This window comes from Lonchura striata, chromosome 1A, assembly GCF_050655825.1.
Source record: "Lonchura striata isolate lonStrDom1 chromosome 1A, ASM5065582v1, whole genome shotgun sequence".
Classification (NCBI taxonomy): Eukaryota; Metazoa; Chordata; class Aves; order Passeriformes; family Estrildidae; genus Lonchura; species Lonchura striata.
Window position 1 is genome coordinate 72,343,404 of NC_140741.1, and position 27,427 is coordinate 72,370,830.

Sequence of the window (27,427 nt, forward strand, 5' to 3'; positions counted from 1 at the left end):
CTTCCCTAAATTAGGGCTGCTGAAAAGGATAAGGCCAATGTGTTTTAATAAGGTGTTCAAAAAGCAGAGTTTTAAATACAGTTTTTGGTACACACACAGGTATTGTTTATTTCACTACTGATCTCATTCATCGCCGAATGCTCCCAAAAAGTAAATGATCTTTTGGGAGCTAAGCCCTCTGGAAGGGAAACTTTTAGTACTGATTATTATTTCTATATAGTGTGAATGTTTCCCACTTTCAAAGATTTGTGTGTGAAGCCCCATTCTGGTGTTGAATTTTCACAAAAAGGCTGGAGGCTGTCTGAGACTCATCTAATTAATTTCTTGCTAATATAGTAGCAACAATTATTTCAAGGACCCTCCTCACCACTGGTTAATCCATCTTTGAATTTTGGAGACTGCTCATGACACCCATTCCAGACCCATGTTCCTTTCCTGTTAGATTTTCCTTATGCACATCCTTCTTTTTGCCCTTCTTTTTGTACGAACTTATATTTTCCCAGCAGTCTGGAAACATAAAGGTGTAAGTATTAAATACATATTAAATATGATCATGTGTGTTACCCACACTGCAGGAGCCACAACAATCTTGCACCTCTACTATGAAATGGATATTAGAAAATAGTGGAAGTTTTTAATGGAGTTTACAGCCCATTAAATCAGACATAGCAAGAGGGACACACTTCCTCCTCCCAGCATGTCACTTTATTACAGATTTAATTTCTCAGCAGAAAAGGGAGTTTACATGTCTTTGAAATACTGATAAAACAAAATAAACAGTGGTGGGGTCCCCTCCAGTCACCCTGGTGTGACAGGTGCTGCTCAGAGGAGTTGTTTGGGCATGAAGGAGCAGATGGGAATTTTTTGTACTAAACTGGAGCATTCAGGGTTTCTTCATGAAGCTGTAGAGGTGGGGGACCAGGTAATCCCTGTAGTGGCCATCTATGAAGCCTTTGCCACTGTTGTGCACAAACCAGCAGAGCACGTCAGTCCCCAGCACACGGTCTGTCCTGTAGTCCTTCTGCACGCCCCTGCAGGGAGAGGACACCCAAAGGAGGGTCACAACATGGCCAATAGTCACTGAGACATCCTGCTCAATATTGCTGCTGTTCTTCCAAAGTGGGGAGATGTTCCTTCCACCAGCAGGAAGTGGCAATAAACACAAAACACAATTAATTTTACAGTTCTGTGACCTCGTGGGCCTATTCTAGGGAGTTCCAGGTTGGGCAGCTTCAAGGACAGAGCCGATTTAGAAAGAGCAATAAAGCACATGATTCATACCTGGTAACAGTGAACTTGTTGCCCTTCACTTCCATGATGGCTTGTGGTTTCTCTGGAGCTTGCCCAGGTGTTTGGTGGTGGATTGACACTTCTGGTTCAGATGCAAACTGACCTGGTCAGGGAGAGTTTGGAGCTGTTTGTGTGGCCTGACCTTTGAAGTGCCATGCTGCTGCCAGGCACTTTTGGAAAATCAAACTAGTTCCAACAGGCAAACCAATCCTGCATGGACCACAGGGCACTGTCTCTCACAAATCAAGAAAACAACCTCTGCTCCTCAAGAGGAGTTCTGCCTGGGTCCAGGACATGGAAGGTTGATTTACCTTATGAGCTGAGGCCTTGCTTTCATTTTATACCACTGCCAGAAAGGGCTGTCATTTAGGGAAGAGATTATTACAGATGTTTGCACAGAAATCTTCCCAGAAAATTTTGAGGGGTTTGTTTTGAGGAGTTTGTTTCTGTCTTTTTATTTTCAACATGCAGCAGTTTAGCCAGGCAGGGAAAGTCCTGTCTCAGTGTCACCAAGTCTACTCAGGTCTGTTTTGAAAACACCCTCCCCAGCTGAAATAAGGAATAATCTCCTGGTCCCTGATGTTCCATTATGTCCTTGGGGCTTCCAGGACATTACAGGAATGTCTCTATTCTCTTTTTGAATAATTTCCATAGCTTTTCCATCAGGACACAATCACCAACAAATTGACAGCATGAAGATGTGCCAGGGGATATTTAGGCTGGATATTTGGAAAAGGTTCTTTGCTCAGGTGGTGGTTGGACACTGGAAGAGGCTCCCCAGGATGTAGTCACAGCACTAAACAAGAATTAAGGAGCATTTGCAAGATTCTGTCAGGCACATGATGGGATTCTTGGGAGTGTCCTGTGCAAGAGCTGGAGTCTTGTGGGTCCCTTCCAACTCAGGATATTTTAAGTCTATGGTCTGTAAAATTCCCTTCAAGCTCTAGAAAAACCCCTTCCTCATGTCCCACCATTCCCACTGCCCGGCCCCCAGCCCTTACCTATCAGCCCATGGGCTGCAGGAGAGAACTGGTTTTCTGGGGGAATGTAGATTCCCAGGAAGTCAACATTCACTGGGTGTTTCTTCCACACACGGTGCAGCAAAACCATGAAGGACATCTCCTCCCCCACAGTGATGGTAACGTTGCTTTCTTTCTTCACAGATATGAGAAGCCTGGCAGAGAAGGACCAAAAGGGCAGGGTCAGTTCATCTGCCCACACCACAGCTCTCAGCCCCTTGAGATTCACTCAGGCATCCAGAACAATCCCACAGGGATGACAGGTATGTCAGAGGATCCATTAAAAACCCTGAACCTTGGGAGTGGTACCCAGAGTTCTGGCAGGACAGTGCCTAATAAACAGGCACTTCATCCCCATGTTGAGGCAACCTAATTTCCCCTAAATTTAAGCTCTTTCTACAGTGAATACAGATTTTGGATGTGATCCTGTTGCCTAAGCAGTGCTGGAGGGTGTCCAGCATGGCTGAGAGCTGTTAACCTGCAGGGGAAGCTCTCCTGGATGATGTGAGTCCAGGCATGGCAGGAACCCTGAGGGTATCTCCAATAGAATTAGGTGGGAGCAGGTGAAAAATGATCAACTCACTGTTTGCGAATGATGTGCCCTGTGTCAGCCCAGGTCAGTGTGATGGCATACGAGCCATCTTTCAGCGTGATTGTTTCCGTGGTTATCTCCACTTTCAGGCCTTTCTTTTTGAAATAAAACCCAATTCTGCCAAAGTATGTGTTGAGTTTCTTATTCTCTGCTTTCTTGGCCCCGACGAGCTGCCCATTGACCACAACTCCTGTGAAGAGCAGAGAAGGAAATGTTGCCTCACTCTTGGAGCACTGCCTGGAGACTTGGAGTTCTGATCTCACCAGGGAGCACCATGGCATCAACAGAAACAGAAACCCTTCTGACCCCCTGTTTCTCATTTTTCCACCCAAGAGAAGAGAATAATTTACTAAATTGCCTCCTGATGCTACTGTTCACCCCTTAACACAATAATCTGGTGGGAATTGCTGTTATATCTTGCTGGGAGCAAAACCCCTTCAGGTGTAGTGTAAAGGATGCATACGACAAGAGGAAGTGGCCACAGGCCATGGGAGGTTTAGATTGGATATTAGGGAAAATTTCTTCACTGAAAGGGAGGTCACTGGGACAGGCTGCCCAGGGAAATGGTGGAGTCACTATCCCTGAACATGTTAAATAAAGCCTGTGGATGTGATTCTTGGGGACATGGTTTCATGGTGGAGTTGGCAGTGCTGGGTTAAAACTTGGACTTGATAATCTATGGTCTTTGCCAACTTCAGCCATCCTGTTATTCCATGGGCTTGGCTCCTTTCTCTGTGTTTGGCCATCCTCACAGTGAAAGGGTTTTCCCCAGTAGCTCACTTCTACTCTGAGTTTCACCTTCTCTCTGTAGCCTCTTGTCCCTTAGCTGTGCACCTTGGAGATGTGCAAGGCTTCACCTTCACCTTCTGATCACATGGTTGAGAATAACAAGATCCACCATAGATCCACCACTTCTTTTCTTGAGCTTAACCAAACTCAGCTGTCTCAGCCTCTCCCTCTCTGTCCTCTGCTTCAGCCCCAAAATCATCTTGGTGGCCACCACTGAATTGAGTCCAGTTTGTCAACATATCTCTTGTACTGGCAAGATCCAAACTGGATCCCTCCAGATGTGGAGGGAAATAACAATTTTCCACAGCTTGCTGCTCACACTCCTGCCAGCACACAGTTCTCCCTCTAGGCACTTCCCCATGCCCTTCCAAACACCTTTCAAACCCAAAAGAAAAAAACTGTGCTGTAAAATAAGCCATGTTTTACTCCCTTACCAGTGCCAGGATCAGAAACCAAGTTTAGGATCTTCCCAGGCTCCGAGTTGATATTGAAGCAGATGTTCCTTTGGCTCTTGGGCAGGTGAATGATGAAATGTGGATCATTGTCCACTGAAACACGGAAACAAACAAGTGTGAGAAGCAGGTCAGCACCTGCCCTAAAGGGGAGAGACACAAAATCTTTTCAAAAATATTTTTAAGCACTTTTTGGGATTCTTCATAGTAAAATGAGGGCCCTTTCCACCCTAAGGTAGCTAAAAAAGTTCTCAGCTGCTCCTCACAAAAGCCCCTCAGACACTTCTTCCTCGTACAATTCCCTGGTTTAAGGGAAGGAAGTGACATACCTGGTTTGAGTGCTGCTAAATGCAGTGAACCATAGTGATGCCAGCTAAAGACACATCCTGCCTACTAATCCCACTGAGGAGTACAATCCAGCACTGGTTCTCACAGTATATTTAATGACCTGACAAGATTGGGCCCCTCAGAAATTCATATATCCTTTAAAATTTGCCTCAGATGAGCAAACAGCTGCACCCAACACTGCAGGCAGCTGCTTCCAGTCTTGCCTTGCAGTGCAGAGCTCTGCCCAACTCCTGCTGGGCTGGTGGTGTCTGGCATTTCTCTGTGCTGAGAAGGAGTTTGGGAGTTCTTTGAGTAACCACTACACAAATACACACATCTCACAGAGAGTTATTGTAGTAACACCGTCTTTATGGGCAGTGAGTCTCACAGCTGGCTTGCTCAAATAAACTGCCACTAAACTGTGGCAAAGGCCCAAGAATTAACAGGATCCATCAGTCACCAGTGCACTCAGAGATTTTTATCTGCCACAGAACATTTATCTGCCATTTACAACAGCAGTAACTCTACAATAGCTTTCATCTGTCATTTACAATGGAGGTAACTTTGCTACTGCAGAGAAGCTAAAGTTAAGCTCAGCAAACAGCCTCAGCCTCAGGGAAGCACGCAGCAGCTTATGAGGTCACTTAGATACTTTACATCCTATTAGGATCCAAAATAGTTTCATCCTTGTAGCTTACAGCATATTTTTACAGGTTAATCCATTCAAAATCAAAATTACTCCATGATTTATAAATAAAAACCTTGGGTTGGAAGGGACCTTAAAGAGCATCTTGTTCCAAGCCCCCTGCCAGGGGTAGGGACACCTTCCACTAGACCAAGCTGCTCAAATGCCCATCCAGTCTGGCCTTGAACTCTTCTAGGGATGGTGGTGAGTCATTAGGTTGATGTGTCTGGTGTTCTTGGCAGGGAAATGCTGTAGGTTTTACCTCTGTTGATGCTCAGAGAGGACACGGGAGGGCTCCTCTGCTCAGGCATGAAGCTGACTGGCACAGCTGTGACATTGGCCCAGGCTGGGATCCCTTTGTTGTTATTGGGTGCATTTGGGGTTAATCCCAGAGTACCTGTTAGATGACAGTCACAATTAGGGTTCTGTAAGTGCTGACATATTTTATAGTGTAATTTTTAGAGCTCTTCAGTAGATCAAAGCCTGATCTTGTTATACCAATATAAAGCAGGTGCAACACCATTTACAGCGGATTTGTATAATGACATAAGGCTGGATTTGCTCCAGTGTCTTCACCAATGAAATATAAGGCTAGATAGTACACCATAAGTTATCAATTAAAAACAGAGCCTGGCTTTTTATCTCTCATTCATGAGAGCAGGTCCCACTTTAACAAAGCCTCCAATGTAAGGGCTAAAGTGTTTGGGCTAAAGTTTTGCCAAGAAAAAACCTGACTTTTAAAAATTCAGCATATGGTAAAAGCTTTGCTGACTTAGGTTCTGAGTTTGAGGTGCCTGAGAAAAGGCAGGACTCTTTCTACATGCTCTGGAATCACCCATGTGATAAAGGTTTCAGAGAAGTGCAATAATTTAATATCTGTGATTATGTTCCTCTGGACTAGCACTCTCTCTGCCTTTGCCATGATGGAGACAGCACAAAGTAACTTGTCCTGTGTCTCTCCCATTCAGTTCATAAAGCAACATGATCTTAAACAATTCATGAAACTTGGTTTGTTTAATATGCTGGGCTGACAGTCACATCTGCTGACCCGGCTCTGAAGACGAGTAAGGAGCAACAGGAGCTGGGGAGAACAGCAGGGCTGAAGATTGCACAGGTCACATTTCTGTCACCATCTTCACCATTGTGTCTAGTTCAGACCAGAGGCTGTTTTTACACAATTTTGGAGACACAGTAATTGGCAGTGAGACACTGACCTGGGCAGCAGCCCTTCCTGGGGTCTTTGGGCTGGTCTGCCAGCATTATCTCATCCTTTTCAGCATTCTCTATCAGCATGGCCGTGAAGGGGGTGACGATGTGATGGTCCAGAGACATCTGCAGGATGGATTTCGTGATGTTCCTCTTCAAAGCTGCGGTGGGGGCTGCGTTTCTGGGTGGAAGCAGAAGCAGAACTCACAGTTAGCAGCTCTACAGGACAGCTGCCATGGCAATTCTGTCATGGAGGGGTCACAGAGCCAAGTGGTGTTGCAAGAGGAAAGGCTGAGGGGATTAATCCTGAGCTGTTCCATGGCTCTCACTCAGGCTCCATGAGGTAAATCTCCACCATTCCATTCCCTCAGCCCCACAGCCAGTTGAGCACAAATCTCCTCACCTCTCTGCCATCATCTGGTTGACAGTCAGATAGGCCCACAGCTTCCTGGTGAAGTCAGGATCTGCATATTTGTCCTTCTTCATGAATCCATCCAGCTCTTCAACATCTCTCAGGGTTTCCATGACGAGCTCTGCATTTGCCTGTGCAGTCAGAGAGAGAAAGATCAGGGGTGGGAGCCAGGAGAATGGGGTGCCTTGAATCCCTCTCTTGGTTGGCATTAAGGACCCACTCTGGCTCTGTCCTTGGTCACTTCTAGATCAGAAAATCCCAACACCGTTGGCCTGACTGCAAGGGAGAGGGAAGATGCAGCAGGAGATCCTTCTGTTAAAGACACTTCTGTGGCAGTGGATTAAAGTAGTTCAAAGAGCTGTTACCAGGAACCCAAGGGGTGCTACCTCATGCCAGAAGGAGAGGCTCTTGACAGAGCTCTGTAATCTGCCCCTCAGGCTTTTTCACATCCAATTCCACAAACCAAATTCTACTTTCTCACACAGACCCTTGGACTGCACTGTGCTTTGGCAGGAAAAAATACTGAAGATGTTTGGGTTTTTTCCAACAACTGACAAATGATAACTCCTAAGCCCTGTAAGAATGCAGATAATTCTGTTCCTCCTCAAAAAGAAGAGTCTCAATGTACTATTCCCATCCCACCACACTCCATCCAGAAGAGCAACCCTGAAAACATGGGAAAGGCACATCACACATAAAAGGGCAGTGCTAGGATTTGATATGCTGTAGATCCACCAGCTTGAACTCCCTGACGGTGGGAAGTTTAGTCATTAAAGGAATTACCTTAGGGGATCACTCCTGCATCTCCACAAAGCATGAAGGAAAATCCATACTTTTGTCCAGATTTAATCTTTTTTGGTACATTTATTAGCAGGAAGTTCCCCTGATAGGCTGCAGGGTGCAGGGAGTGACTATTCCTGACTGTACTTGTTGCTGTTGTGAAACGCTCTTGGGAAAATCTTCCCATGAGTATCCCCATGTTCCCACCCAGAACCCAAGAGGACAAAACCATCCACTGGCATTAACTTTCAGCAGGGAGACTGCACACAGGAGGGAATGGAGCAGCCCAAATCCCCCAAGCAGGTGTCCCAGGGACACCTTCACTCACTGCAGTCGCGGTGACGATGCTCTCCAAGTGCTGCAGGTTCTCCGTGTCCACCTTCCCAGCCACTACTATCTCTGAGCCACCAAAGTAGTTGTGGAAGCTGCTCTGGGTGACATCTGACACTGACTCCTGGGGGTAGTTGAACTGAATCTTCTTCAGGAGCGGGGTGGAGACCTGGTTGTAGAAATTCTGAGAGGGAAGGAGACAGAGAAGTGAGTTTGTTGTGCATGAAGTGAGTCTTGCACAGGCCACTCTTACTGGAAGGACAGCGAGTGACAAATCCTGGAGCCCTAATGAGCAAGAGGGAATTTCCTCATCTCATCAAATGCAGACTTTTTCATGCTTGGCACACTTTTAAGGGGGGTACACAAGAATATGTGGTCCAATTCTTGTGAAAGTCAAAGGATGGTCAGAAGTCCATGGGCTATGGACTTCATCCTGGCCTTTGTTCCCAGACCTAAAAGTCTTGAGCACAGATGGATGTAGGCCTGAATCCCTCCTCAGGATGGTCAGCACACAGCTAGTCCCCACCTAATTCTTGTATAGTTGGTAAATCAGGGAACAGTAACAGTATAAGGATGTCAGAGTTTGATCAGAAACAATTCCTGCTCACTGATTTGGATCCAGAGCTAGACTTGCACTTTGCCTTACATTGGCTAAATCTGGATTATGCTTTATCACTTATATCTAGGGATTTTGTTAGTGATGAAATGGCCTAAAGTAACATCCAGATCTTAATTCAGACTTTAATTCAGAAAATCTTTTTTTATAGTCAAGGCTGTTTTATAGAATATTAATCCTACACAGGGAAGTGAAGTGTGTGTTATAGATATAATTAAAACTGTAACTAGGACCACTTAAGCTGAATTGATTGATATTTTGCAGGACTCTCCAGAATAAATGATGGGTTTTGAGAACTACTTGCTGGTGGAGTTACAGCTGTGAACAGAACAGAGGCAATGAGGCAGAAACTCACCTTCATTTGGAGAGAAGTCTCCTGGTTTCCAAAAATCCTGTGGGCCATGCCACGGTTGTCGGTTGCGATCCTCTGCAGGAAATCGTAATCTACATCGAACCCAATTCCGAGGCAGAAGAGAGAGAATTCATCCTTTATGCTCTGCTTCACGTTCTTCTGGATTGTTGTCAGCTTCAGCTCACCTTGGAGACACAGAAAGGGTGACATTCACCTGAGCAACAGGAAAGTCGCCATCAAGGTGAGCACATTCCTGCTCTCCCCGTGTCTCTGGTTCTCTCTGGATATTAGAGAAATCCAGACAGCAAGCTCAATGCCAGATTTCCATTGCCTACAGCAACATTTAAGCTTCTCCTGGATAGAGATAAACAAAGTGTTTGCACTGAAGATGATTCTTTTGGACACTTTTTTTTGATATCTGATGTGTTTTCATTGTATATCCAGGGCTCTTAGTAACATCCTAGGGGGATTTGAAATTCTAGCACATCTAGAATTCTCCCAGAATTAGTTATTTAAAATCTCTGCAGATTAAGGCATCTCCATGAAGACTTTACTTTGTTTCTCATAAAGATGTTCTCTGTCATCATTGGGACTGAGTTTTTTTTCAGGCTTATTTTTAATGGCAGAATTTTTGGACCTGACATCTTCAAGTCAGCAATTGCTTTGACCTGTACCAAATCCAATCCAAATTAATTTGCTTTCCACTCTCTTTTCCTGCTTTTGATGTTATGCTTGTGACTGCACAGATCTGTGTGGGCTAAGTTCATAGGAAGAGGAAATTTTTGTACAATCATAGGATCATAGAGTGGTTTGTGTTGAAAGGAACTTCAAAGATCATCCAGTTCCAGCTCCCCTGCTATGGGCAAGGACATTTCCACTAGACCAGGTTGTTCAAAAGCTCAATTTCTCTAAGGTTGTTTGGATTACCTGTCCTACAGGACTTGTGCACTTCTATAAATTGCAAAAAAACCCTAACCTGCATAACAAGCTGCTCATCTTTCAAAAGCTTCAGTGCAAAGCCCTGTGGCACTTCTAGCACTTGGCAAAAGGGCAGCAGAAAGGATTGGAAGAAAGATGAATGGAATTTTTTAAACTTACTGCCAAATTGTCTACTTGTTGCTCTTTTCAGGCTTAACCCACCAGCCTTTCTTCTCACCCAAAGCAGGATCCTTACCTACTGTCGGGTCTCCATCAGACACCAATACAATCATGGAAACTGAGTTTGGGTCCAACATTCCTAAACTTTTGGCTTCGTTCAGGATGAAAGTGGCTCGGAGAAGAGCTTCATTGATATTTGTGCCTGTCAAAGACACAATGAAGAAAACAAGTTTTTTACTCTTGTTGACTCCAGATCAGTTCTAAGACTCTAGTGGAGTTAAAAAAGACAAGAGCTGAGATCAAGGCAGCAAAACCCCTCCTCTCTGATGTTTAGCTACACCTTTCTTCACTCTGGTTCCCTTTTTAATCCCCGGCTGTCATCTTCATGAGGTTCCTCCACTCCCCCTCACTAATTCCAGTGTGACCATTTGTGGTGTTGGGAACTACTTGGTATGGGAAGAATTATTTGGTTTACAGGCAGGTGAATGAATGAGAGCATGGAAAACCGTCCTGTTTTGGCCATAAGCCCATTCCTTGGACAAGAAGAGGTATATGTTTGCTGAGCTTATCTAAGGTTTGATTTGTGACACAGAAGGAGCAGAGTAAGAAATCAGGATAAGAGGAACAGAAACCCGAAGGCTGAGCAGTCAGAAAATAGGTAGGGTTTTTTTGTCAAGAAAGAAAAAAATCAGCAGCTCCAGAGACAAGATAATAAAATGCTGCATTTAAACCTGGCTTTGCAGGATGGGATCCCTAAGTTTATCTGTCAATTCTTTTTGAGGTTACAAAGTCAGTCACTCATATATCCAGCTTGGTTTCCTATTTCCAGTACACTGATGATTTTGGACAAGTCTGTAACTTCATGTTCATTGTAGTGAAAACTTCTGAAGTTGAAGGTGCCACAGCACCAGAAGGCTCTGATGTTAGGGAGAGTCTCTACACTGTTGATGCAGAAATAACTGAATAACAAATCCAAAACTGCACTTCAGAGAGTGGCAGATTAAAATCATCGTAAGCCCCTTCGAAAGATCTGTGCAGCTGAAAAAGGCATCTGTTCTTGTTTATCAGACAGGGAATGAAGGCACAAAAAGGAGAAACAGTTTGCCCACATGGCATTTAGCAGCTCATAGAATTATTGAATATTTAAGGTTGGAAACGACCTCTAAGATTGAGTCCAACCATTAACCCCAGTCCAACACTAAACCATGTCCTTAAATTTGTGCAGCTGTTTTTTGTAGGACTTGTGATCCAGCCCCTTCCTCAGATCCATTGTCCTTCTCTGGACATTCTCCAGCCTTTCAAAGTATTTCCTGTCGAGAGGGACCAAAACTGAACATGGGACTGGAGGTGTGGCCTCACCAGTGCCCAGCACAGGGGATGGTCACTGGCCTGGCCCTGCTGGCCACACAAGGACTGATCCAAGCCAGGACACCACTGGCTTTCCTGGCTACCTGGGCACACTGCTGGCTCGTGTTTAGCTGGCTGCCAGCCCAGGGCAAATTATTGTGATTCTCTGCTTAGAGAATCCAGGCCTATGAGATGGACTTCATCTTTCAATGATATTTGGGATCTCTGAGGTGGGAGGTAAAATGGATTAAAGGCAGCTGTTCTGTGGTCTGTGTTCTATCTGCCAGAGAAGGAAATGCTATCCCATCCCCTAATACAATAAACTGCAATTCTTGCTCCTGTTTTAGGCATGCTTTTTCTACTTTGGGAATCAGACTCTGTTTTTAGGAATACTCTGACAGTCTGAAGGCTGTCTGAGGTACCCATCCCTGTGAGAAGCAACTGCTGTGAGCACCCTGCAATCAAAACCTCATACCCCCATTGGGATGGATTGTCTGGATGTACTTCTTAGCATCTTCCACCTGTGATGGGGTGGCTGAGACCAGATTATCTCTCCAGCACCGGACGTTGTGGTTGAAGTCGATCAGGGAGAACTGGTCAGCAGCGCGGAGCTCACTCAATATTGCCTTCATGGCCTCGATGGTCTAAGGAGAAGTTTAAGAGAAGACAGGTTTATGCTTCCTGCTTATAAAAGCCTCTTCTTAACTTGTGACCAGGAGAAAATACTGGCCTTTGAGGAATAAGCACATGAGCACTGAAATCCAAATTAGAATCACCTGTCCTAATCTCTCTCTCTCTCTTTTTTTTTTTTTTACTTCTTGCATAATGTTGACATTTTCACCAATGAAACAGAAAAATTGCAATTATGAAGGATAAATTCATGTGGCTCAACTTGCTTAATTCCTGCTAACACAGAGTAAGTGAAAGGGAGAAACATTTGTGGTTTGGGAGAGAGCAACTGCTCAGATCAGCTCAGGAGACAGCTCTGTCTGCAGCGCAGTCGTTTCAGGCTGGGTAACATCTCTTTGAAGATGTGTGATTTAAACAAGTGACAATTAACTTGTATCCCAGTTTCAAAGCACTGATTTCCCCAGGGAAGCAATCTGCCAAGCTTTACTATTGTGCTCTGAAGGAAATTCAAATATACCTGGATGATCCCCAGCTAATGTTTGTCAAGTCACTTCTTAAAACCCTTCAGTGACACATGATACACAATCTCCCAAACTCCTCACTCAGACCTATATAATTTCCTTAATATATAACTTAAAGCCTCTCCTGCTGCAAATCCATCTGATTCCATCTTATTCTACCCTGTCTGGGCATGAAAGTCAGTTGATGAGTTTCCCTTTTAGAAAAATTTCATATTTGGAGGCTGATTATATTTCTTGAAGCATTTTCTCTTGCAGACTAAAATATCTTATTTTAACATGTCTTCCCCTTTATGGGTTATGTTGCCTAAACAACCCTTAGTGGTCTTCAGAGTGCTGTCAACAATTCATCCATGTTTGGAAAGCAGGGATGTAGTATCCCCATTGAGACTTTCCCAGGATTCAGTATGGAGCGTTAGAGAAAAAGAGGGTCAGAGCCTTTACAAAATATTTTGTGATTTGTCCATTAAAATTTAAATTTAGAGTTAAAATCTGGCACCACCTCTTCCTTAAAGCATGGAAAAAGCATTATAAATAATGGTGTGAAATCATGAAGTATTTGGTTCCAAATATTCTCCAAATTAAGCTGCTAATTTTACATGCCAGTGTACTACGGAGCTGCAAGGTAAAGCACATGGGGAAAGTTTGCAGTACGTTCATTTTACAGCAGAGGTCAAACACTTACTTGTTTCATTTTTAGTCCCCACATCGAGCCACTGACATCTATAACAAATAAAATATTTTTGGGCAGTGGATCAAGATTTTCCGGAGCAAAGAAGTGAATAAAATAGCCATTAAAAATCTGTAAAATAAAATTACAAAATCACAGTGAAATGAGCTATAGTGAAGACTTCAGAAAACTCAAGCCAGCAACAGAGCAGAAAATTCTTATTTTCTTAATGATCTAATTATTTTTCCCTATTGTCTTTTTCTCTTTATTGGCCAGTTCTAACTTTCAGCTTTGCATGTCTCTGTAGCCTTACACCATTTTTACTCAATAAAAGCAGAGCCTGGTTCTCAGACAACTTCCATGCCGTAGCATAGGGAGGAATGAAAAATGCTTTGAAAAAGACTGTTCTGCCTGTAATAATTCAACCTCATAACTCAGCTTCATGTTAACATAAAAATAGTGATGTTCTGGTTGTCTCCTTGTGATGTATTGGTACAACATCCAATGACTCCATCCTCTGATTCTACATTAAATCACTAGAGTGCTGCCAGGTATAAAGGCATTGGCTTTTGGACATGACAGGAATCTTCTCCTACTATATGTAAGCCCATGTCTTAGTCATAAATTAAATAAATCCATTCTGCCCACTTAAAATCCCTCTGTTCTTTCAATTGGATACAGAGCTCGTCCTCATGCTTATTTCCCTGAAGGATGAAGTTTAGCACAGTTTGCTGAAGGACAGCAATTCCTTTATTCAAATCTCTCTGGTCCCAGCTGAGCAGCCACACTTACTTCCAGTTCTCCCCCCGTGGTTTCTCTGTTCACATCGTACTGCACCACAAAATTCCCATCCACGGCTGTGGATGAGCACTTGGGGCACTTTCGTTGTTGATCCATTGTTGGCTTGAAAGAAACGTGAGCCTTGAAATGAGGGGAGACCATCAGTCAGGCAGGTGTTGTGTGAGAGGGGGTGTCTGACACAAAGAGACTCCACATCTTCATGAAATGTCTGATTTCACTGAACACTTTCCTGCTTTCGTTATTTGTGGAAAATGGACTTTGTCACTTCAGAAGAAAAACAGCACTAAGGTTTGCTTCGATATATTTGATTAAATAGTAGCAACTGTGACACAAACCACATGACCCATCTACAGCACCAAATATTTCCACTAGAGCTGTGCAAACCATTTCTAAGCAACACATTAGGTTTTATTAACATTTTTCTAGTTGAAACTATCCATAATTTTATCAACATTTTAAATAGGTTTCTAATTGACTTTTTCCCCCCTAAAAAAAGAGGATTGCCATTTTTCTGTGAATTGAATAGTAGGAAACATTTTCATTGGTCATGTGATTGATTCTGCACACTTTATGGCATATTTTTCTGTTTTAAGTGGATAACTTGAAATTGCCTGAGACGATAAGACTTAATATAGACACAATGTACCTCCGAAATAATTTGCTAAACTAGGAATGGGGGTGACTTTGAATATCAGGAAACAATACTACCTCCATACTCTTATGGAAATATAGACTGATTTTGCTACATTTTTGCATGCTTCTAGCAGGTACAAAAAATTGCCAGGACTGTGTAGAGTTAGCGTGAAAATGGAAGATTTTGGGCTATTTCCAGTCTGTGACTGGTTACCTTTTTCTCTCCCTTGGAGATGGTGGTGATTCCATTGAAATGATCTCCGAGGGAATTAGGAACATGCACGTAGCGCAGTCCCTGCGGCTCAATGATGCGGACATCCACCTAAAGGCAGGAAGGGAGCACATTTATTGTGGAGAGCTGCCCCATCACAGGAAGTTTTCAAGGCCAGGTTGGACGGGGTTTGGAGCAACCTGGTTTAGAGAGGAATGAATGTGTCCTGTCCCCACTCATAAACACAGCTGAGAATCTCCTGAGTCGTGACTGACTCACATCAGAACCACTTGGCCAAACAAGCTTTGACATTTTTATACTCTTGTGTAAACCTGACTGAAGGAAAACAAACAGTACTTGCTATTTTTTGGAGCAGTGCTTTTCACAAAAACCCAACTTCATGAAGTAGTGTCCTATGAGAGCTGATGATTTTTGGTTGTCCCTCCAGAACCATGATTTGTCAGAATCACAGAATGGTTTGGGATGGAAGGGATCCTAAAGTTCATCCAGTTCCAAGCCCCCTGCCATGAGAAGGAACACCTCCCTGAAATCCATGGGTGCTTTCTCAGCAAGGATTCACCTGTGGGGTTCTTCCTACACAGCCCAGCTCTGCTTTACCTCCATGTGCTTGGCCAGGCGTCCTGGCTTCACAGAGATGATGTGCTCGTAGGAGCTCAGCTTCCTTCGGATCATTTCATGGTAGTGAAGCTGGAACTGGATCCTCATTCCTGGGGGCACATTCACTTCGGTTTGGAAGTTTTCCATGTCCAAGGCATTGCTCCTGAAAAATCAGCTGTGGGGTTATTTTGAGAAAATACAAGGAGAAGGAAAAGCTTCCTTGAACTTTGACTTAGATTGAGGCTTTTGATTCTAACTGTGGCCTCTGTCAGGGAGCTGCAGTTATCTTCCAGCGCTGGGTGTTTCAGCAAGCTGAAAGCTGAAACACAGTTTAAGTCCATGACAATTAAATAGCAGAGCTGCTGCAAGTAAGCATTTTCCTTTCCAGGATTCCCCCTCATCTATCTCCTCCTGGGATGGGTCATCTCAGTTCTCCTGTGAGTGAGTTCAGGACAAAACCCAGACACCAGAGTGTTTATACCTGACTATTCCAGCAGCTTTGCCTTTGGCTTTTGCTTGAGCGTACATTTTTCTGGCTTCAGATTTTTCCCGAATATGGCTGGTAAATGTGATACCATTGATATCCCTAGGAGAGAGAAACACAGTCAGCTTGCAAAAGAAACAACTTTACAATCAAGGACTGTTTCTTCAGTTTACATCAGTGAAATCTAAGTCAGTGGGAAATGAAATAACAAGGTTCTTGCTTAACCCCAAAGTAATGAATTCTGATTTCACTAGAGCTCTATCTTTTTCCCTGCCTAATTTTTATTTCAGGTAGCCAGCACCATTGTGCTCTGAGGAGGATCTGCTCTCCTCCAGCTCCTTAACACTTTCCCCATGCTTTGGGCAGGGAAGGCAGTTCCTGATGTCATGGCTGGTTTGGAACATGCATCAGGACATCTCCTGAGCAGCAGCCTGGCTGCTGCCTCTCTGAATGGAAAGTGAACCAGGCCAGGTTCTGTTCAATGAGGGCTCTGCCTGGGTCTCTCTCCTTCGATCTGGCAAGGTGGGGGCTTAGTCTGTTTGAGCCTTTTGTCCATTTTTGTTGATATTGACAACAGCTCAGTCATTACTGGAGAGGAGGACCTGGACAGACAGACAGACTGATGACATGAACCTCTTGAGAAAGCCTGCAAAAATTACACTGAACCTGGAAAATAATAAGAGCTTTTTGTGTTTACAAATACTTCCTTCCCAGCCCATTGAATGCTTCCAGAAGACAAGGCTGATACCTTGTTGATTTAATTGGGCCTTGGGTCTTCAAAGAGACACGAGTAGTTGTTAGTTGTTATGAAGTTGTTTATTGTATGAATATATTAGTTTCAAAGGTAAAGAGTTTAAGGTATTAAAAGCTGTGTTAAAAACTTTCTGGTATAGAGTTCTAAGGTTCTGTGTAGGAACAGTGGTGGTAGTAGTGATAGTTGTTCTCTGATAGAGTCTGATGTTTTTAGTAGAAGTCAGAACTAAAGTTTTTTTTCTTTTTCTTTCTTCTCTTTTTTTTCTTGTTCTTTTTTTCTAATACAGTGGGATTTTTATACATAAAATCACTTATTATCCAAAATAACAATTCTAAAATATTATTTCTAAACTAGTCTAATCTTAATTTTAATGTATGAAAGTAGGGCTAGTTTTTACTTTAAAAACTATGTATATATTATTTATTTATGTAATTATATTATTTGTTTTCTTACATAAAATTTACGCATATACGTTTATTTATTTACATGAATAGTTATATTTATTTATGCATATAGTTCTATCTATTTTAGAGATATAAGTAAAGTTCTGTTATGCTTTTGTTATGTTTGGAGTTAAGTTATTGAACTTTAAACTTAGCCTTTGGGCCTTTACTAGTTAACACAATTTTTAAAGGTACTTAAAATGTTCTTCTACTTATTTAAAATTATAATTTATACTTCTATTTACTTTAAACACAAACTTTTACTTCATATTTATGTGGCTTAATATAACTTAATTTTTAAAAAGGTTTAAATTTTACTTTCATATTCATCTCTCTGTGTGAGGCGCTCAGAGAAGCTTGTATTCCAACATCACCTGACCACTACTTACATGGTGAAGTTGTCAATGAAAGCTCCTTTGGGGACTTGCACGTCAAACACGATGGGCTGGGGCCGCCTGGCGTTGTTGACCATCTTGGCTTGGATCATTGTGTTGGCCAGCCGAGATGTGATGGTGGATTGCACCTTGTAGCTGTAAAGACCTATCTTGTCATCATCCTCCACCTGCATTTGACAAAATCCCTCTATAAATTTAGGGCACCGCTGGGAAAAAACGCCCTAGAGGGCAATATCAATAATTTTTTTAGTCTCAGTGCTACTTTTTAATTGCTGCTCCTTACAATATGGCATCTAGAGGGGGTATGAGCTCAAGTTCAGGACTTCTCCGTATTTTACATGGATATTGTGGTGGGATAATCACATAAATATAGTTCATTTTAACATATCAGCTGAAAAAGGGTATTTTTTAAGCTGGAAGGTTTTCCTTGCTTTTCACCATGTAACCAGTCCTTGGAATGACTCTATGGGTGCAATCAAGCATGAAAAGCTACACAGAAATCCTGAACATCATATAATGAGGAGAGAGCTCACAGTTTCATTTTCCCAAAATTTAGGACTTTCAATAGAAGTCCTAAATAGAGGAGACTGGAAGCGCTGGTTACTGACCTAGTGTTGTAAGTGGTTAAACCACAGCAGGGGGATAACTGTAAGCATTTTATTAAAACATTATCTTTTACTAATCAGTTTTGATGCTTATTTCTTCATATTTACCATACCCTTCTCCCTCCAAGAGCAGATGTATCAATAATATTGTGCAAACAGCACTCTGTTTAAAGAAAATAGGTTAATACCCAACCGGCAGTAAAAACAAGGAACTGAGCAAACAGAGGGATTGATTTCCAAAAAAATGGTTAACTAGAAAATCACTTTGTTCAGTATTACTTACCACAGAGGAAGAAAAACACTCACCAGATCTCCAACGTACCCCCAGTCAGATGTGCTCCGCTGGAAAACAAAAATATGGAGGGGATATTTCAGCAAAGCTAAGAACATTGACTGGCTGTTTCAAGGCAGGGATCAGTGTCTAAAAGCAGTTTTCAAAGATTATGAATCACAGAATCACAGGGAACCACTGAGTTTAGAAAAGACATCTAAGAGCAAGTCCAACCATTAAGTCAACACTGCCAGGGTCACTAAACATTTACATGTTTTTTTTAATATTTCTATCAATACTGACTCCAAAACTTCCATGGGAAAACTGTTTCAATTCTTGACAACCTTTTCATTGAAGAACTGTTCCCTAATAACCAACCTAAACCTCTCCTGGCACAACTGGAGGCCATTTCTTCTTGTCCTGTCCCTTGTAACCCAGGAGCAGAGCCTAACCTCCACCTCATTGTCCCCTCCTGTCAGGGACTTGTGCAGAGCCACCAGGTCCCCCTGAGCCTCTTTTTCTCCAGGCTGAGCCCCTTCCCAGCTCCCTCAGCTGCTCCTCCTCAGATCTGTGCTCCAGACCCTTCCCCAGCTCCATTGCCCTTCTCTGGATATGAATGAAAATTAGTTTGGGTTCCCAAAGTGTGACTATTCCTTTTGTCTTAATTAATTTATTCCTACATGAGATATTAGAGCATGTGATCTCCCAGCTGTGCCTCAGAACCTGTCATAAACAGGACAGCTTTCTTCCTCTGTCTTTTATTTTATTTTTAAAGAAAACAGTCTCTTCTAGAAAAACATTCTTCCTGAAAGCAAATGACGCTGGCAGAAAGTCATCCTCAGACACCCTTGTTTTTAACAGAAAAGTTCTCTTTGTTTTTCCATGAAAAGTGAAACATCCTCAAACTCCAGTCTTCTTTAGCTCAATTTGTTGTCATTTACATTAGAAAATATTTATGTATTTTATGCAATTTGTATAAATTAAGAAACCCATTGTCTAATCGATATTACATTTACATGCTTGTGCCTATGAAAATTAGTTATGCATGGATTACTTAGACAAAATTGCTCATTAATGGTTGTGGCTTTCCCCCTGCCCTATGAATTGCTCCATTTGGAAATTTCTATGGCAAGGTGCTGACATCTTGTGGCCATTCAAATAATTCTCTTTAATTCCCAAAAAATCTCCCCCACATAAGGAAAGTTTCTATTAATCCCCTGAAAGGGAATTTGGCTCACCTAAATGCAACTTTTTAATACAGAGATCTACTTTCATGCTCTCATCACACCTAGGTCAGCTCTTCAGGTCAAGAGGACCCAAAACCACAGAAGATGCTAATGAAAACAGCTTTAATCCCATGATGCACTGGAAGATTGCTCTGTAATTGTTAAGTTCATTTGAAGCTAATTAATATACTGTTTAATGGAAATCTTGTGCTGTATAAAAGATGATGATGTCATAGCAAGTTCATGTTAAAGACATTATTTTAAGGACCCTTTAAGGGCAGATGGAGAGGATTTCTCCCAGCCTGAGAACAGATGCAGGTTTTCATTTTCTAGCTCTAAAAACTCTACCTGAATCATTCTGACTGGGATTTCAGGATATGGAAGTTTATGGCTCTCTAGAGACCCTCTGCAGACTGATCCTGTCACACCCCACAATGTTCACTGTACAGTGGATTGAACTTTCACACCTGATAAAGGACCAGACCACGAGGAATGATTTTTTGGCCCCACATATGCCCTTGGCACAGGGAACATCACCAGCTTGAATACAAATTAAGATTAAACCAACATTAACCAAAACAAATTTAATTTTGGAAAGATGAAGACAAAGACTTTAGAACACAGGGGTTTTGTTTTATTGGGGGTACTTTTCTGGTTCTCAGCTTAGGGCTGCTGACCCACTTTAGGAATGGTGGTTAAAGTTTTCAGGATGCCCAGGTTTCCCTCCTGATTGTTCTTGGTGGAGAAGAGGGGGTATCTGAAGGAGAGGGAGCTTATCATTGACACTTGTGGTGACTGCCAAGGCTGTTGTTAGGGATCAGACATGGGCTGGGCCAGCCGTACCCCTGGGAACTCAGAGGCTGCAGAGGGCAGCCACTCCAACAGGCCAGGAGGACAGAGCTGTACCTTTATCTTCACCTGAGCCCCAGAATCATGGAAACACAGAATCACAGGTTTGGGTTGGAAGGAAACCTAAAGATCCTCTAGTTCCACCTCCCTTGCCATGGGCAGGGACACTTCCCACTAGATCAGGTTAATCCAAGCCCCATCCAGCCTGGCCTTGAAGATCCTACTTCAGGTCTGAGTGCTGATGTGATTGTTGAGAACAGGGATTCCTGTGGCACCTGAGACTGTTTCCAGCATGAGGATTCAGGCAGATTCTGGTTTTTAAACTACATCCAGACCTGTTGATCCCTGCACAAAACCAGGATCCTGAGACATATCTCATGCATGCCAAATTGCTAATCAGAATGAAGACAACATGTGCCTTTGCTCCACATCTGTTTGAAGCACAGATGCTGGGCTCTGTCTTCAGACACTGAGAGGCATCTTCTGAAACCTGTGCAGGACATGGACATTTAACCCTTCACATTGATCTTTGTTCAAATCACTGTGCATGGATGGATATTGCAGTTATTTTGCAAAAGAAGGAGAGCAGAATCACAGATGTCCTGCATTTGACAGAAATTTCTTTTCTACTAGGGCATGAAAAATGTTGAAAAGCAGATGCCCCACAGAAGGAACCAGAAAGAAGATGTGATTTGCAAGTGTTCAAGGCCAGGTTGAACAGGGTTCAGAGCAACTTGGTCTACTGGAAAGTGTCCCTGCCCATGGCAGGGGGTTGGAATATGATCTTTCAGGCCCTTCCTGTTGGAATACCAGTGTTCCAACACCTTCCAACCCAAACCATTCCATGTTTCTGTGATTTTATGATCTACCTGAAATGCCCTTCCCGTTCTTTGAGGGGCTGTTCCCTCATAATTCACTTATTTTCCTGTAAGTTCCTAAGCAGTTTTTAACACACTCCAAATCCATTGCAGCCTCTTCACACTCCTTTCAGGGGATCCTCACTGTGAGATGCAAGAAGAGAAATTTCAGACCTAAGGCAGCTTGTCTTCACAGTGCTGCAGATGCATCCTTGTCTGTTTGGTTACATTTACACCCTGGCAGCTGGGGGAGTCTCCAACCAGCTGATTTAGGAAGAAATTCTTCAGTGTGAGGCTGATGAAATCCTGGCAGAGGATGTCCAAAGAAGCTGTGGCTGCCCCATCCCTGGAAATGTTTAAGGCCATGTTGGGTGGGGCTTGGAGCACACTGGTCTAGTGGAAAGTTTGGAAGGTGTTCCAGGGGGGTTGGAATGAGATGAGCTTTAAACTCCTTTCCAACCCAAACCATACCACATTTCTATCATTCCACCCTATCTCTTTCCATATATCCTTCCTGTGCTGCTTCTCTTGGAGGGGAAACCAGGCAGGCAGAAAAGGAAAAAGGAGTGATCTCACCCCCCTCTGGACAGCCAGAGATCAGGACCCAGATCTGGGCAATGTGTTGCAGAACATCCCACCTCACAGGGTGCCTCACAGGTCTAGACACTTTATCTGTCTCCCAAACAGAGATAACAGCTGTGCACCACCATGCAGAGGCTCACAAGGTCACCTGCATTCCAGCCCATGGAACACTCAGCTGATGTGGTCACGAGGACCATGCACACACCTGAGGCACAGCATTTTGAGAATTACTCACAAGCAAAATAGCAGAACACCTTATCTGTACCTACAAAACCATCCTCTGTGTTTAGAGCCCATCAACAGGGTCTGCAGGGAGCTCTGTTTCCTTGTTGCCAGTGGGCTGGTGAGATCTTTGCAGGAAAGCATAGTGTGAAAAAATTATTTGGGAGGCTGCCTTCTTGCAGTGATGAACAGGAAATAACTGTGTGCCTTCTGCTGGTCAAGAGCTGCTGTCTCAAGATGACTTGCACAGTTCAGTTTAATCTAATTTATTATATTTTATTGTGACTCAACTAATATAAAAGTAGCCGAGATCTTCATTCCACTGGTTTGCAGAGATTTATTTTATAGGTAAAGAATGGGAAATAATGTATGGGAATAAAAGCAATAAAGGGTATAATGCAACCAGTGGTAGAATTGTAAATTACTGCATGCATATGTCTGTGCCTCTATGTACCCAGAAATTTTGGGAAGAGAGGCAACATAATACATATGGCACTGATACAGACATATTGGAAAGAAATGGTGCCCTGAAGAAGTGCAGCTAGGAGGGATTTCTGTTTGGATCATGATTCTGTTTGGATCATGATTCAATTATTTAAATACTGGGCTGGCAAGAGAGAGAAGGCTTGATTCATACTCATGCTAAAAGCTACCATTTTCTTCCACTGTTATGCAGGCTTTACCTATCAATAAATTCAATTCAAAGCCTTAGGATAAAGGAAAATCATGTTTGCCTGTGTGTGACTTCAAAGACTCTGGGAAATCCAACATACTCAAGCAGATCTTTCATTTTCACTACATTGAACAAGCCAAGAAAAGTGGCACCAGAGCTTGGTGGAGGACAAGGTCCACTCTGATCATAATTTCTTTCATACAGTGCAATGAAAAACGAATACATTCAAACAACTGATTTCATTAATATTATAATTAATTGCTACTGTGTAAAACACAGAAAAATTCTTGCAATGCTGCTCTAAATGTTTCTGTCTCCCAAGCCAAGAGACTAAAATAATCTGCAACCCATCAGTGTGCTGGAAACAAATTTTCATCCCAGGTCTCAGATGGTGCCAGCTCATCACTGAGTGTCACTCTCTGACCAGAGTTAAATATGAATGCATGAACTGAATGTTTACAGCCTGCACTTGCCAGTGTCTGAAGTCCTTTTCCACTTTCTCATGGAAAAACCTCACCTGTTTCAATGGGATTTTCCCCAGACATGAAATTAGCCAAGTATCTCCATTGTTTATCACCTCGGGAGCACAGATACAGAACAAAGCCTTGTTGTGCTTAAGGGAGAGCAGCAGTTCTTGTCCCAGCCAGACATATGGAAGTCTCAATGCCTATAAAAACCAGCTGATCCCACATGATTGTACACTCACAACCCTGGACATGGAAAAAGACACCTGGAGAGAGCTCCCAGGCATCCTGGCTTCCCTCCTCTTTGGAGCATTTCTGAGTACTGTACCTGGTACCTGCCATTTCTCGCCTTGGAGGTTGTGGGAAATCCATCAATTTCCAGATCAATCAGGTTTTCCACTTCCTAGAGGAAGGAGAAGAAGAAAGAGTTGATGCTGCCTCACTGTTTGTTTTATAACTTGATTTATTATTGATTAGAACTTTACAGGAGAGTTACGAAGGGAATTTTACCTCCCATGGATGCTAACAGGGAGCACAAACCATCTCAGACCAAAATCCTCAACATTCATTTTCCCTCAGTGGCCAACCAACCATGACCTTTACCATCACTTTACAGCCTTTCCTTCTGAAACAAGGAGTAATATTTAATATAAAATGACCACCAAGAGCAAGAGGCAGATGATGATCATCAGGATGGATCTAGCCATGGAAACTACAGCATTTCAGACACTGATCTCACTCAAAGCAAGTACAGAGAATTTCTCCTCAAACCAGTAGAAATTGTCTCTGGTTTTACACCAATATACCTGAGAACTAAATTTCCCTCAATGACAGCAGAATCAGCTGGAGTGATTCATTTAGAAGTGTGGGTCACACCCACACTTAATTAATTTTGTTATGACTTTAATTTATGGTAATAAAGAAATTTAAGTGCATGAGTTCTTTTACAACTTATGTGATAGCATACCCACAAAGGTTCTCACAAAATTAATTTAAATTGTTTAAGCACGTTGAGGTTGAATTGATAAAGCATCTACAATTAGAAAGAATCACAGATCTGGAATATTTTTCCTGGGAATTACAAACCCGGGTTTAAAATCTCATTGAGTCAAGAAAATGGCTATAAAAATAAAGAAAAACAGGATATCCCACCTCACTGAAGATTTTTATTGATTCTGGAAAGGAAAAGAAAGCCTCATATCATCCCTGCTGACTTCACAGAAATGTTTCAAAACTACAATGTGGAAATGGGTGTAGACACCAAATCTAAGTTCACCTGAGCCTGGGGGTTTAAATTTAGACTCAGTTTCAGAGTCAAAGCTATAACTAAACTTCTTTTCATCATAGTATTATCCCAAGAAATGATGGACTCTTTTATAAATTCTCTCACCCCTCTGCTGAGGAATGTAAAGTCCATAGGATATTCACTCTGTATTTGAATTCCTGTTAACAAAAAACAAATTCCATGCAGAGCTTTGCTGAAGTTCACAGTGTTCCACACAGAAGGCCCCATTCATAAAGATGTCTAGGTGCCCTGTTTCTGCTTATTCCAGGGAAACAGGTATAAAATATGCTGAAGATCTGAGTATAGAAGCCCACTTAAAGGTTTAAAAGTGAAAACCACACCAGAAAAAGCAACACTGAAGCAAAAATATGAAACTGCTTGGAATGAAATTTGGACTTATGCTCACACTCTCCCTTTAATAATATTAAATAGTAATAATAATAAGCTTTAATAATATTTAAAAAAATAAAACAACATTACAAATGAGAAATTAAGACCAATTATCAGAGATAGTCACAGCTAAAAGTAGAAGAGAATTGTGAAGCAGTGACACAATTCTGCTTCCACTGCTGCTTCCACCCAGAGTTCAGCAAGGAAGGGAGACCTGCCTCCAAATACTCACATCTGGGATGTCATCAATAACCAGATCAAAGCCCTCGACTCCAGAAATGAGGAACAAAACCAGGAAGCTGCTCAGATAATTCATTTTCTTCCCGCTTGTCTCCTCCCGAGAACAGCTCACACGGGTACAGACACAAGTTTTTCCCTTCTCTGAGACAAGTTCAAGGAAACAGCCCAGGTTTGTGCAGCATTTTGAGCAAAGTTCTGAAATGCTGACTTTGTTTAGGCTGTAGGTAAATATTAGCCTTGCAACGCAAGCCCGAGCTGTGGTGCCTGAGCAAGGGTTATCCAAACAGTGTCTTCACTCGCCTCTGCCCTCGATAACAGCCCTGCCTTGGATAGGCTCACTCCCTGCTTTTGGAGCTTCCCGTGATGTTTGGCTAATTTCCTGCTAGGCACAGAGCTTGCAGTATCCAAAAACTTCAAAAGATCTCAGCAAGAACTCCAGCGTGTCTGTTTATAGCAACCCAGGCGAAGTTTGGCTCTTGGCTGATGGAGGCAGCGGTGCTGGGCTGCTCCAAGGGCCCTCCCACCCACCAACCCCAGGGGCTGCCTGAGACCTGGCCCACACAAACAGCCTTTTTTCCACTCTCCTGGGAAAAAAAAATCGTAGCTGATGATGGGATAGTTCCAGTTGTCCAAAATCAGTCACTTGAGAACATCTGATGATATTTTCAGGTGTGCGTTCCATGGCTCCTGGGTGCTTTTGAAGGCTTTTTGCCTCGCTGGTTCTCTGGGTGATCAAAGTGATGAGATAAAGGGAGCAAAGCAGAAGGGGGAAAGAAGGGAGGAAGACTCCTTTTGGAAAAAGTTGTTGGGGTACTTTTCCACAAAGAAAGGATTGTTGGAGACACCTGAGCAGCTTCAATGAAAATGACAGAATTACTGTGTGAACTCTGTGACAGAAGAGCAGCCAAATATATATTATTATATATTATTCTATTCTATTCTATTACATTTTATTACATTACATTCTATTACATTACATTATATTACATTATATTACATTATATATTATATTATATTACATTAATGATATGATATGATATGATATGATATGATATGATATGATTGATAGATATGATATGATATTATTGATATTATATGATATTATATTATTAATTATAATGTTCCATTACAGTACATTACATTTTCTTGTATACTATATTGTGCTATATGATAAGCACTATATAATACCAATAATATTCTGTGATCTTGCCTTATGTTATGTTACACTTTGATGTTTCAGTAAAAGATTTCTGTGGCACAAGTCTGCTGTTACTCATCCTTTCTTTTCCACTGATTGTTTCTCAGTCTGAGCCCTGAACTTACCTCCAGAAGTTGACAAGAAATGCCAGCAGAGTCTTTCAGCTCTCTGCCAGGTAAGAGAGATGGGAGAAGTGATGTGTTTGGAAGAGGGGAGTGTACAGCAGGAGGTGGGAGCAGGGTTTTTATCAATAATCATAGAATCATTTAGGTTGGAACAGACCTTCAAGACCATCCAGCACTGCCATGCCCACCACAGCGACCCTCAACTTCCACATCCATGAATTTTTTTAATATTTCCAGGGATGGTGATTCCATCACTGCCTTGATCTTCCTGTTCCACTGCTTGGCACCACTTTTGGTGAAGAAATTTTCCACAATGTTCAACCTGGATATCCCCTGGTGCAGTTTGAGGCCATTTCCTCTCATCCTGGTTACCCAGGAGAAGAGATTGATCCTTGCCTGGCTGCACCCTCTTCTCAGGGAGCTGAAGAGAGTGAGAACTTCACCCCTGAGCTCCTTTTCTCCATGCTGAGCTCCTCCAGCTCCCTTATGGTGCTCCAGAGCCTTCCCCAGCTCAGTTCCCTTCTCTGGACACACTCCAGCACTTCCATTTCCTTCTTGTAGTGAGTGGCCCAAAACTCCAGAGCAGCAGCACAGAGCAGCCAGTCTTTGTTGTGTTGATGGTACCTACTTTAGCTTGAATTTTGTATATAAATTAATTTTTATTCACACATGTACCCCTAGTTTAGGGTGACCAGTCCTGTCTCATCAGAAACTCAAAGCTGTTCTGAAGTCACCTGGGCTTTTGGACCAGGAAGAAAATTCCTGCTGCTCTGAAGAGATGAAAAAGTCCCTTTAGAACAATGTTCATATCAAAAAACAAATTTGCAACCCCTTATTTCAGTCGTCTCACACCCCTTAAATGTGGTTTAATTTTTTTTTTTTTTTTTTTTTTGGTGGTAAAAATATCAAGCTTGGAAAATTAGTTTGACCACTAGATGGCACAAACTGTTCAAATATACTGCCCCAAAGAGCTAAAAAAAGCTGAAAC

General features: G+C 42.5%; 1 protein-coding gene across 1 annotated transcript; it reads right to left on the reverse strand.

Moving 5' to 3' along the window:
• Positions 1-683: 683 nt before the first annotated feature.
• ITIH2 (inter-alpha-trypsin inhibitor heavy chain 2) lies at positions 684-25,662 on the reverse strand. Its single transcript, XM_021530943.3, has 21 exons — positions 25,109-25,662; positions 23,530-23,604; positions 18,364-18,399; positions 17,447-17,619; positions 15,858-15,962; positions 15,377-15,539; positions 14,762-14,869; positions 13,906-14,034; positions 13,129-13,245; positions 11,771-11,939; positions 10,025-10,150; positions 8,854-9,035; positions 7,881-8,066; positions 6,764-6,903; positions 6,369-6,541; positions 5,417-5,551; positions 4,125-4,238; positions 2,893-3,091; positions 2,292-2,464; positions 1,282-1,393; positions 684-1,031 (listed from the first exon to the last, which is right to left on the reverse strand). The coding sequence occupies exons 1-21, from the start codon at positions 25,190-25,192 to the stop codon at positions 884-886; spliced, it is 2,847 nt and encodes a 948-aa protein (XP_021386618.2). The 5' UTR covers positions 25,193-25,662; the 3' UTR covers positions 684-883.
• Positions 25,663-27,427: the final 1,765 nt, after the last annotated feature.